This window comes from Mobula birostris, chromosome 5, assembly GCF_030028105.1.
Source record: "Mobula birostris isolate sMobBir1 chromosome 5, sMobBir1.hap1, whole genome shotgun sequence".
Lineage (NCBI taxonomy): Eukaryota > Metazoa > Chordata > Chondrichthyes > Myliobatiformes > Myliobatidae > Mobula > Mobula birostris.
Window position 1 is genome coordinate 118,621,894 of NC_092374.1, and position 12,334 is coordinate 118,634,227.

Sequence of the window (12,334 nt, forward strand, 5' to 3'; positions counted from 1 at the left end):
TTACCATTATAGCCCAGACCAATTTTAAAATAAAACCCTCTGGTGTTGGGTGCTCTGCAGTTCAAAATACTGCAATTTAAAGATGATGCCTCTTGCTGATTCCCATTTATATTATACCTGATGGATTTGTTAAAGTAATCTCGGAAACCACCCTTGGTGAAGCTGACAGCTGTGGTTTAAGTTCAGGTATCACTGACATACCCCTCACATGACGACTAAGTTTGACATCATGTCACTTTCCCAAGAAGGCTGATGTTCATCATTTGGGAAGGAATTTAGTTCCAGATTTGTTCTGTGGATCAATGATTCACTGGGAACTGGAATAAGGTAAGTGAAATGTGTTCAAGCAAATAAGATTTCTCCACATCATTTGAGAACAAATGACAAAAGTGATTAGTCTTGACATGTGACTAAAATATAGAAATCTACTTATGTAAATGGCTGATGAATGGCAGCTGTATGAATTATTGTTAAACATGTGTTTCCTAATCTAAACAATTTTCATCTTTACAATATAAAGTCTTCTTTTGTGGTGTTTTGTACTAAATACAGACACTTAATCTTCTTTACCATTCTCTGAATGCGAATGCAGTTACTGAGAAAATTGAATACCCCATTTATAATAGTTAATTCATTTTCTATCATCTAATGAGAGCTCATAATGTAACTTAGTTCTAAACAACATTATGATTAAGGAAGATTTAAAGTACTAAATAGTAGCAATATGATCAATAACCCATTATGCAGTCTATGTAACTTTCAGTATTACCAGTAGCATAAAGAGTTTAATTTTTCTTTTTAAATTATGTCACAGTAAGATATTGGATACTCACATCACGGCCATGAATTACTGTATGTCTGTTTCTTCCTTCATAGTCTACCACTTCAATGTAATCAAGATAAACATCTGCCCAGTAGACCTTTTTGGATACCAAGTCAAGTGTGATGGCATATGGCTGTTCTATTTTACTGTCCACGATCCTGGATCTGCTTTGCCCATCCATATCACACCGTTCAATTTTGGCAACATCTCCGTAATCAGTGAAGAAGAGTTTCCTGTTGAGGAAGTAAAAGTATTGAGTGAAATATTATAGTTTCTATAGCCATTACAATCTCAAAAGTCACATTCACTTCCATCAAAATCAAAGCCAAAAGTGGTGAAATATACATTGCAAACTGATTGTAAAATTGATTTGAATGATACTTCCAACACTTTATGAACTAATTAGCTGTAAAGAGTTATCATCACCCATTCCTGTTCCATTTTTTTGTGCGAGGGGAGGGTGTTTGGGGGTTGATACTCTGTTGTGCTCTGTTAGTTTTTCTGTGTGGAGGAAGGGTTGTTTTTTGGGGGGGGATCAACGTTCCTGTTCTGTTTTGTGTGGGGGGAGTGCCGTTGACGATTGGGATGCTGTTCTTTTTTGTGTCGGGGGGGGAGTTGGGTTGATGTTTTTTTCTGAATGGCTTTCATGCTCTACCTTGGCTATCTGGAGAAGACAAATTCCAGATTTATATATGGATATATGCTTTGATAATAAATGAACCTTTGAACCTTTGGACATCTTTTTAGGACATAGTTGGATAATCAAAAGCCTATGAATGTAGCCGAAACACAAGCCACATTTGCCTCGTGAGAATAGTGCTAATCCTTGTTTTTCTGTATCTTGTTGACTTCATTGGCAGTGTCGGTGCACTGAAAGGTATCACTTAAGGCCTAGAGGGGACTGGCATGAAATCTAGTGGTGAGGAAGAAGGAAGCAGATGGTCATTGGGGAAGGGGTGGTTGTGGTAGACAGTAGCTGGCAGATTAATTTGGTAGAATTTAGATAAAGTACTCCTATTTCCATCACTTCTCAATAAGCTTCAGTAAAAGTTTATTCAATCGATTTTCCTGTTGGTGGTTTTTAAGCATCTGAAATAGGTAACACCAACTTTCAAAGCATGTACTGTAGTAATATTTGACAAAAGAGCCAGAGCAGTCAGTACACACTTATACGATCCAGCTGCCCACAATGCAGACCTAACTAATCTGATGGATGGCACAGAGCCATTCCTCAAAGCAAATGATCCACCATAAAGCACTTTTAGGATTTATTAGTGCAATCTTGTGGCAGCAATTTATTGGCTGACATTTTCAATTTTCTAAATCTTCCCCATTTGGTTTCAGAATTTTATTAATTTTCTCCTTACCTGTCTTGACCACAAAGCACTGAATTAATTGCCCTTGTAAATCTTCCACCAAGTGATTTTATTCACATTAACTGAATGCAAGATTATATCTGTTAATAGGAAATATTTTACATAATTATGTCATTTTTGAAGCATCCAGCTTTCCTGTTCCTAGGCTTCTCTTTTCCAAGTTCTCTAGTTTGCTCGGATGTTGTAATTAGGTTTTGAAGATATTAAGATATATTCATGTTTCTGTTAATTTGAAAATTAGGCCACAAATGCATCATCAAGGTCTATTGGCCATTCCTATTAATGAAGGTGAAGGTTTATCAGAAGGAGTCAGATGAGAGGAAAAATATTGGTTTCAAGGGTTGCGTGATAGCCAGTAGATCCATAAATATAAAAGGGTATGCTCATCGAGAAAGGTTGAGTAGACTTGAGAAAAGAAGTATAAAGTTTTTTTCTAAAAGAGTTCTTTAAAATTATGAAAAGTTTCTAGTAAATAAATGCAAAAGAAATGTATGCACCTGTGGTGCAGAGCGTCTTCAATATATGAAATCTAATAGAGAATTCAGATGAAAGATGTTTACTGAAAACACTTGATAACCCAGAACACCCCCCTTTGGATGGGGTGATGAAAAAGCTGGAGGGATATATGAGGGGAAAGAAAAAAATAATACATTGATACCTCTGGATAAAAAAGGAGAATCAAATGCCAGCATTAAGGTTTTGCCAAATTTCTTGTTTCTTGCCTTATCTCATCCATAATTCTATGCATATATGAACTATTCCCTACAAACTTATGACTGCATGGGGAGATTCTGCTCTAACTTCATCTGCAGTATTGCAAATAATACCAACAAAATGGATCGTATCTCAAATAATAATGAGTCAGAGTACAGGAAAGAAATAGAGATATTTGCCAGGGTTATGTTCTGTTTATCATGGCACTTGCCAGCAATCTTTCCCCCAGTGTCAACAAAACAAGTGTTGGTCATTGACTTCAGGAAAGGGAGTGGCGTACACATTTCTGTTTGCATCAACAGCACTGAGGTCAAGATGATTCAGAGTTTCAAGTTCTTTGGAATAAGCACTACCAATACATACCCTGGCACAACCATGTTGATGCCACAGCCAGGAAAGCTTAGCCAGTCCTTTATTTCCACAGAAGGTTAATGAATTTGTCATGCATCTTTTCTCTTCAATAAGTTTTATCAACGCATCAGAGAAACTATTCCACCTGGGTGCATCATAGCATGGCAAAGCATCTGCTCTGCCATGACCAAAATATACTGCAGGGAGTTGTGGGCCAAGCTTAGCACATCCGAGAAAGCAGCCTCCCCTCCATGGACTTTGTCTATACTTCTCACTGTCTCAGTAAACAGCCAGCATTATCAAAAATTACCATCCATCACAGATATTCTCTCTTCTCCCCCTACCACTAGGCTGAAGATACAAAAACCTGAAAGCATGTACCCCCAAGCTCAAGGACATCATCTATCTCGCTCTTCTGAGATGACTGGATGGTTTCCTTATATAAGATGGACTCCTGAGCTCACAATCTACCTTGTAGTGGACCTGCACATTATTGTTATCTGCACTGCACTTTTGCCTTAACTGCAATTCTTTATTCTGTGTTCTGTTATTTTATCCTGTACTGTTGAATGCACTGTTGAAATGAATTGATCTTCATGGATGGTATGCAAGACATGTATCTTGGTACATGTGACAATAATAAACCAGTTTCACTAGTTTACTATCAGTCTTTGAGCTCCATGCAAGACAAAAGTTGGTGCATTTAGTAAAACACTTTCCAGTTATAAGAAAGTGATAGAAAGTGTGCTTTTTACAATGATTTTGTTCTGTTTAAAAATAGTTTTAGTTAATTTGCATCAGTTATTTTGTTCACTAAATTTGTTACGGTTAAATATTTGATTGCCAATTTATTTTTCTCCCCTGATATTCTGAACACCTCAAAATATAATAAAATTGTCTTTCATTGCCTGAACTATCAAGGTAGAATTTGAGTGATATTTGAGCTTGAATCCCCAAGATACAGTCATTGTTGATGAAACATTGTGCCTTGGAGATAGCCATTGTGGCAAAATTTCAAGCTTGTTAGAAGTTAGATTGCTGTTAAAGTAGGCAGGGCAGCTTCAGGGCCAGCACAGGGAATCTGCAGTGTTCAGGCTGAGTTTGATGTAATCCAATATTCTTTTATTTACTTTCTTATCAAGGTCAGGAGGCGATGAAGTGCACAAGCAGACCTTGGGGCTCTCCTACTTGCTCCTGTCTCTGGTTATAAAGCCTCTCATGCAGATCACCAGCTGTGATAGGGATTCACCCATTGTCCCATTCTCATCCACTGTCCAGCAGCTATTCATCACCAAGGTGGAGTTTTGCTGGTTGTTGATGGAGTAGCAGCTTTTTGTAGTTGCTCCTGTTTTACTTACTTTACTGTTTCCAACCTTACTTTTAAGGGTAATGTTGTTTTACTATGAATACCAGGGGCTTCAATAGATCTTAGTCTTAAATATGAAAATAATAACATAGGAAATATGTTTGCTGAAGAATATAAAAATATAAATGAGATGTTATTAAATTACTGCCTTCTGCCTCACATTTTTTTTAAAAACTCCAGTGTTTTACTTTAATTTATTCCATATAAACTACATTAAGCTATGTTAAAAATTGTACAATTTTCTCAGGTTGCGGTAGCCAGTAATCATTGAATAAGGTAGGCAAGGCAAGGTCAAGTTCAGAAACTGGTAGAGAATTGCTGCAGGGTACTAATTACCTGGAACTAAAGATTGTTAACTGAAGGAGATACAGCAAGTTGGTAAAGAAAATGGGTCATGTTCAATTTTCCTGTTTGTGAGAATAGGCAGGGGAATTACCAATACCATATAACAAATTATGCCTTCTTTTCCAGTCCACAACAATGTTTTTCCCTAAATAATATAATTTACAAACAGAAGACATTCTCTCCTTTATTAAGCAGCATTTTTCCTGTTGCCTGTTAACTTTAATTCAATGATATTTCCACAAATGCTGCCTTACGGTGATAAAAGCGATCACTGCAGTCTTATCTAAATTGTAATTTCAGTTCACCTCCACAGCTGGAAGCAAAGAAAAGAAACAATATTTTCAAATACGTTTGTGATGAATTATTAATTTTTAATATTAGATTGGGTAAAGGAACACAATGGGGATAAACATACAATGATATCTTTGAGTTTGTGACTATAAGACCCTTAATATTGTTGAGGAGCAGAGGATTCTTGAAGTCCATGTTCATAGCTCCCTGAAAGTGGCCACACAGGTTGATAGGGTGGTTGAGAAGTCCAATGACATGCTTGTCTTTATTAGTTGTATCAGTAAGTTCAAAAGTCAGGAAGTTACATCGCAGCTTTATAAAACTCTAGTTAGCCGGCATCTGGAATATTGCACACAATTCTGGTCGCCCCAATATAGGAACGATGTTGAGGCTTTGGGGAGGGTGCAGAAGGGGATTAGCAGAATGTTCCCTGGACTAGAAAGCATGTACTTGAACGAGAGGTTGGACAGACCTGGGTTGATACCTCTTGAGTGGCGGACACTGAGGAGAGATCTGATAGAGGCTTTTTTAAATTACGGAGGCATAGAAAAAGTGGAAGAAAGTATCTTTTTCTAAGGTTTGAAATGTGTTATACCATAGGGCATGAACTTAAGGTGAGAGTGGGTAGGTTGTGAGGGGCACGTTTTTATACACAGAGAGTGCTGAGTGTCTGAATGCTTCTCTGGGTTGGTGGTAGAGGCAGATACATTAGGGAGTTTAAGGGATGTTTAGATAGGTACATAAATATGAGGGAAACGGAAGGATATGGACATGGTATAGGCAGAAGAGAATAGTCAACCATTTGATTACTAATTTAATAGGTTTGGCATAACGTTGTGGGCCAAAGGGCCTGTTTTTGTTTCTGTGCTGTACTGTTCTGTGTTCTACCTTCTAGAAATGTATTAGCTGTACTGTTCTGTGTTCTACCTTCTAGAAATGTATTAGCACACTCACAACACGCTGGAGGAAATCAGCAGGTCGGGCAGCATCCGTGGAAACGAACAGTCAATGTTTCGGGCAGGATCCCTTCGTCAGGCCTGAAGAAGGAGGGGGCAGAGGCCCTATAAAGAAGGTGGGGGAGGGTGGAGAATTCAATATTCATACCAAGGGGCTGGAGACTACCTAGACGGTATATGAGGTGTTGCTCCTTCAGCCTGAGTTTAGCCTCATCATGGCAGTAGAGGAGGCCATGTATGGACATATCCAATGGAAATGTGAAGCAGAGTTGAAGTGGGTGGCAATTGGGAGATCCTGTCTGTTCTGGCAGACAGAGCAGAGGTGCTCGATGAAGCGGTCCCCCAATCTGTGTCGGGTCTCTCCAACTTCCAGTAATTCCCTCCCCCTCCGTTTCCCTATCCCAGTTTCACTCTGTCCCCTCCCCCAGCTGCCTACTACCACCCTGATGGCTCCACCTCCTTCTACTACCCATTCCTTCTTCACCTTTCCTGCCTATCCCCTCCCTTCTTCCCCTCCCCCACCCCTCGATCCTTACTGTTTTTTCACCTGGCACCTACCAGCCTTCTCCTTCCCACCCTCCCCCCACCTTCTTTATAGGGCCTCTGCCCCTTCCCCCTACAGTCCTGACGAAGGGTTCTGGCCCGAAACGTTGACTGATCGTTTCCACAGATGCTGCCTGACCTGCTGAGTTCCTCCAGCGTGTTGTGAGTGTTGCTTTGACCCCAGCATCTGCAGAGTATTTTGTGTTTATAAATGTATTAGATTGATGCTCAATTTTTATTTAATTATTGTAAATCTGAATTTACAGTACTATGCAAAAGTTATAGGCTCGCGCGTGCGCGCGCGCACACACACACACACGCACAGGCACACACAAATGTGTGTGTACCAAATACTTATATATAAAGGTGTATAAGGCTTTTTACAGTACTGTATCTGTCAATGTTGAGCAGAGAGTGAATTTATAAATCTAGCGGGAGTAAAGGATGTTGGGAATGATAAGGGAGGAACACTGCAGGACAGGTGGCAGAGAAGGAGAGCCAGGGGTGGAGTGTGGCACGGGTGCAGGCATACCCAGCCCTGAGACACCAGGCAAGGTCATTTGATTCCAAACAATTGGTTTACTGATCTTTGCAGGATGTCTCTGTGATGCTTCCCGCTCCCTCTCCTCTCCCTTCCCCTTTTGCCATTCATAATTCCTCTCTCCCACACCACCCCCCCCACTTCCCAATCTCAGTCCACACTAGTCTGTATCAGAATCAGGTTTATTACCACTCACGTATGTAAGGAAAATTGACTTTTTATGTAGCAGCTTTACAGTGCAGTACATAAAATTACTACAGTACTGTGCAAAGGTGTGTACAGTACTGTATGTATATGAACATATTACTCATAGCTGTGTAATTTAATTACATATATCATAAATTATCTGACCATGAGGATATTTGCACCTGTAAAATTAGGTACAACACAATAAGGGGCAACATTTGATTAGTATCATTAGTGTTGTCAGTAAGAGTGATACAATGTATCACAGCATAAAATATGATTTATTCAGTAACAAGATGCACAGGCCCAATTAATCACCTAATTAGCATTAATATGCTCATTGAACGTATATCTACACTCTGGAATTAATGTCACACACTGACTAAGAAAAGGCCACGTGTAGCACAGGCTGAGATGTCATTTTATTCCATTAAGATCCAAACAATCTGCTATAACACCATTGGAAACCCCTGATTCAATTTTTTTTTTGGTTTATTTCTTGTCTGATGATTTTTAACAAAGAAGTATGACACTTCTTCAATTGTAGGAGGAGTTGGGTACTGGAAAGGAATGAGCTGCTCTCTTTAATTAGACGTACAACTCCTTAACCAGTTTCAGGCTCACTCTTGGGGCATGGAGGCCATTGGAAAGGTTGATTATTTAATTATTCCCTTTTCTAAGACAACCTGAGAGTTTGTTGAACTTCCTGAACTGCTGCAGCTGATTGGTGAAATGTTTCAAATGAATTGATATTAACATTAACACAAAACTGAAGCAATTAACATCCTAGCAACAAATAATTTCAATATTTCACAGAGTTGTGAATGCCCATTTGTATGTTAAGTAATAATAATACACAGACAACTATACTCAGAGAAACAGAAGCAGTGTGAATAAATACTGAGATGATTTTCAACATGCTATCAATACATGATGCATTGAGTCAGGTCCTGTTGCAGAAACAGCTCCATTTCTGTTAATTAAATTTTTGTGTAGGCTAGAACATCATTTGACTTTTAATGAGCCCTGGCTCATTTAAGCCTCCTATGAGCTCCACATGTTTGAGGTTCTCAATGGCGTCCTCTGCCATTCTGAATTATTGTGGGCCAAAGTCTTCTGTAAGTTGGGAGGATGTTGCACCTTTTCAAAAAGGCCCTAAAAACATGTTTGAATCATTTCCGCTGTCCACCTGGTATGTACTTAAGTTGATGGAATTTGAAATCTGCATTGAAAATCTGGTGTTAGGCATGCAAATAATCTGGTTGATCACTGGAGCTAAATGAGTTTAATAGGAATTCCACCATGCTGGGTCTCAGACCAAATGTAGATAAAACCAAAGTGATGAAGATAAACTGCACCAGCAATAGACCCATAGTGAAGAGAGATATCTTCCTGGAAGATGTGAGTTCCTTTGTCTATCTTGGAAGCATTATGAGTATATATGGAGGAATGGTTGAGGATGTTAAAGTCAGGATCAACAAGGACAGAGTAGTTTTCAACACATTGAAGAAAATGTGGACATCCAGAGTCACATCAAGAAAAACTAAAATCAAAACCTTCAACTCAAATGTTAAAACAGTGATCCTAATGTTTCTGAAACCTGGAGGATAGCAAAGAAGACACTGCAAAAACTCAAACACGAGAAAATCTGCAGATGCTGGAAATTCAAGCAACACATACAAGATGCTGGTGGAACGCAGCAGGCCAGGCAGCATCTATAGGAAGAAGTACAGTTGACATCTGGGGCCGAGAGTCTTCGTCAGGACTAACTGAAAGAAGAGATAGTAAGAGATTTGAAAGAGGGAGGGGGAGGGGGAGGGGGAGATCCGAAATGATAGGAGAAGACAGGAGGGGGAGGGAAGAAGCTAAGAGCTGGACAGTTGATTGGCAAAAGGGATACAGAGTTAGAGAAGGGGGAGGATCATGGGACAGGAGGCCTAGGGAGAAAGAAAGGGGAGGGGAGCCCAGAGGAAGATGGAGAGCAGGCAAGGAGTGATTGTGAGAGGGACAGAGAGAGAAGAAGAAGAAAAAAAAGGGGGGAATAAAAATAAATAAGGGATGGGGTAAGAAGGGGAGGAGGGGCATTAACGGAAGTTAGAGCAATCAATGTTCATGCCATCAGGCTGGAGGCTACCGAGACAGAATATAATACAAAAACTGCAGGCTTTCATCAACCAGTCCCTGTGAAGGATCCTAAACATCAGGTGGATTGGCAAAGTAACCAGTGAGACACTGTGGGAAAATACCAAATAGGAATCTATAGAGATACAGATGCAGAAAGAGAAATGGAAGTGGATTGGCCACACCTTGAGGAAGCCAACCAACAACAGCACCAGTCAGGAAGTAAAGTTGAATTGCCAAGGAAAGAGGAAAAGGGGATGCACAAAGAACACATGGAGGAGGGACACTGAGGCCAAAATTAGATGATGGGGTCATTCCTGGTTCACCCTCAAGAAATTGATCTGAACAGAGAACAATGGAGAAGGAAGGTCATCGATGGCCCATGCCAAGCTGGGAGCTAAGAGCTAAGAGCCCAAGAAGAAGATGAAGAAGAGTGTAATTAGAGCCACATTGCAAGGGATGCTGGTCAGGAAGAAATCTTGCCTTCAGTAAAATCTGCTGCAGATTTACAGGACAAATGGGAAAATGTTCAACTGATCTCACCCTTAGTCCATAACAAGGTCACTCCTTTCAGAGTCATCGAGCTGCAGTACTCAGAGGGTGTTTATGTATGTATAGGTTGGAAGGCACAAAATCATCACAAAATTGTCAATTTCTTTCCTGTCTCAGAATCTACACTGCCCAGTGAGAACCTCCAGCAGATTGTTGCTACAATGTCATTATCACCTTGTTCACTGAAGCTTATGACACAACAGGCCTTCCACTAAAAAAGCGAGAAACACTTTGAAAATATTCTTTTAAAGCACTGTTGGTTTACATTATTATCCCTGACAATAAGAGCTTGGTAACTAGACCCTGGAAACATGAGCTACTTTTCAATTCTCTCAGGCCATCTCAAAATAAAGGCAAACCTCAGTAATGGAATTCACCTTTGCTTTCAGAATTCCACCGCAGCCTTTGGGCGTCTGTACCTCATAAAGTTTGGAGATCAAGCCATTAAGCTTGACAAAAGCTCATTGTCCACTGGGCAGCAGTTATCCAGCCTTTCTTAATGCTTCTGACACATAAGCTACATACAGCAGGTATCTTAAAGCCTTAGAGATATACTACCAATGCTGTCTTCAAAATTCTCAAGTTCAGTATACCAAGGATTTGATGAATTCATAATTCATGCTTTCCAACACTTTGATAAATTATGGATCAGTCTATACTTGTAAGAAAACATATCTATTGGCTGAAATTCTCCTCTATTTGTCCTGGCAGTACAAAATGATTTTTTTTAAACCATGGATGACTTCATCACTTTAGATTTCTGCTCAATCAAGTTTTGCTGTTGTGAATTATTGAAAATTCAAATAGTGACAAAATCTGCCAACATGGGCTTAGAGACAGATTTTAGGAAGTGCTTTACACAATTATCATGTCTGTACATTAAAAAAAAACAGCTCACTGACAGGATTGCCCTTTCTAATATGAATTATTCCTAATGATTGACCATTGGATGGTTCACCATAGCACTCATGATCCTGTGTCAGCTGATTGTGTGGTAGGTGTTAGGGATTATTCGACATAAGACATCCTTCAGGAAGTATGTAGGTAACCAGCTTCAAAACTGTTCAAATATAAACTATAAGCAATAATCAGTTCTGAAATTAAAAGGACAGGCATGTCAACAAACAGCGGTGTCTACAAACCCCAGGTTGATGGCTGATATCAAGAAGCTGCTCAGGAGATATGGTTGACAAACTGACATGACCGTCAGACACTCTTGTATGGATCAACCAAACATAAGACAATGGGGACACATTAATTGGCCTACATCAAATTGGGCATCACACTTCAGTTCAGATATTTTGTAGCAATGTGATAGAACTCCAGGAAGGTTTTAGACCAGACTTATTTTGTCATTTATCACATCAGAAATTGACATTGACACGTTTGCTCTATTTATCAATAATTGAGGTAGTCAGAGTCATCCCTCACAACACTAACCTTGGTTATCTATCCCCAGAAGACTTTAGACCATCCACATGAAGCACTTTGTCTCAACAAAGGTGTTCAGGCATTCGACAGTGTATACTCAATTATAGTGTGCTCCCATTGCAAGTACACTTTATTAGATACACCTGTCCACCTGCCTGTTATTGCAAATACCTAATCAGCCAATATTGTGGCAGTTCAGTGCATAAAAACATGCAGTCATGATCAAGAGGTTCAGTTGTTGTTCCGACCAAACATCAGAATAGGGAAGAAATGTCATCTAAGTGACTTTGGTCGTGGAATGACAGGGTAGATTGAGTATCTCTGAAACTGCTGATCTTCCAGGATTTTCACAACAGTTTCTACAGTTTATAAAGAATGGTGCAAAATACAAAATAAGGATCTTGTGAGCAGCAGTTTTGTGGGCAAAAAACACCTTTCAAATGAGAGAGGTCAGAGGAGAATGCCCAGACTGGTTCAAGCTGACAGGAAGGCGACAGTAACTTAAATTACCATGCATTAAAACAGTGGTGTGCTGAAGAGCATCTTTAAACACCATCTTTAAATTTGCCAATGATGTAAGTGTTGCTGGCAGAATTTCAGATGGTGATGGGGAGTTATACAGGAGTGAGATAGATACAACTTTGCACTCAACTTCAGTAAGATCTAGGAATTGACTGTGGGCTACAGGAAGGTGAAGTCAGGAGAACACATATCCATCCTTATTAAGGAATCTGTAGT

At 39.6% G+C, this 12,334-nt stretch overlaps 1 protein-coding gene across 1 annotated transcript in view; it reads right to left on the reverse strand.

The window, feature by feature from the left end:
• LOC140197951 (low-density lipoprotein receptor-related protein 1-like) overlaps positions 1–12,334 on the reverse strand; it is a 2,495,129-nt gene that overhangs the window by 1,492,551 nt on the left and 990,244 nt on the right. The window contains exon 8 of the mRNA XM_072258609.1: positions 834–1,056. Within this exon, the coding sequence (XP_072114710.1) occupies positions 834–1,056 (223 nt within the window). The remainder of the gene's footprint in view (positions 1–833; positions 1,057–12,334) is intronic.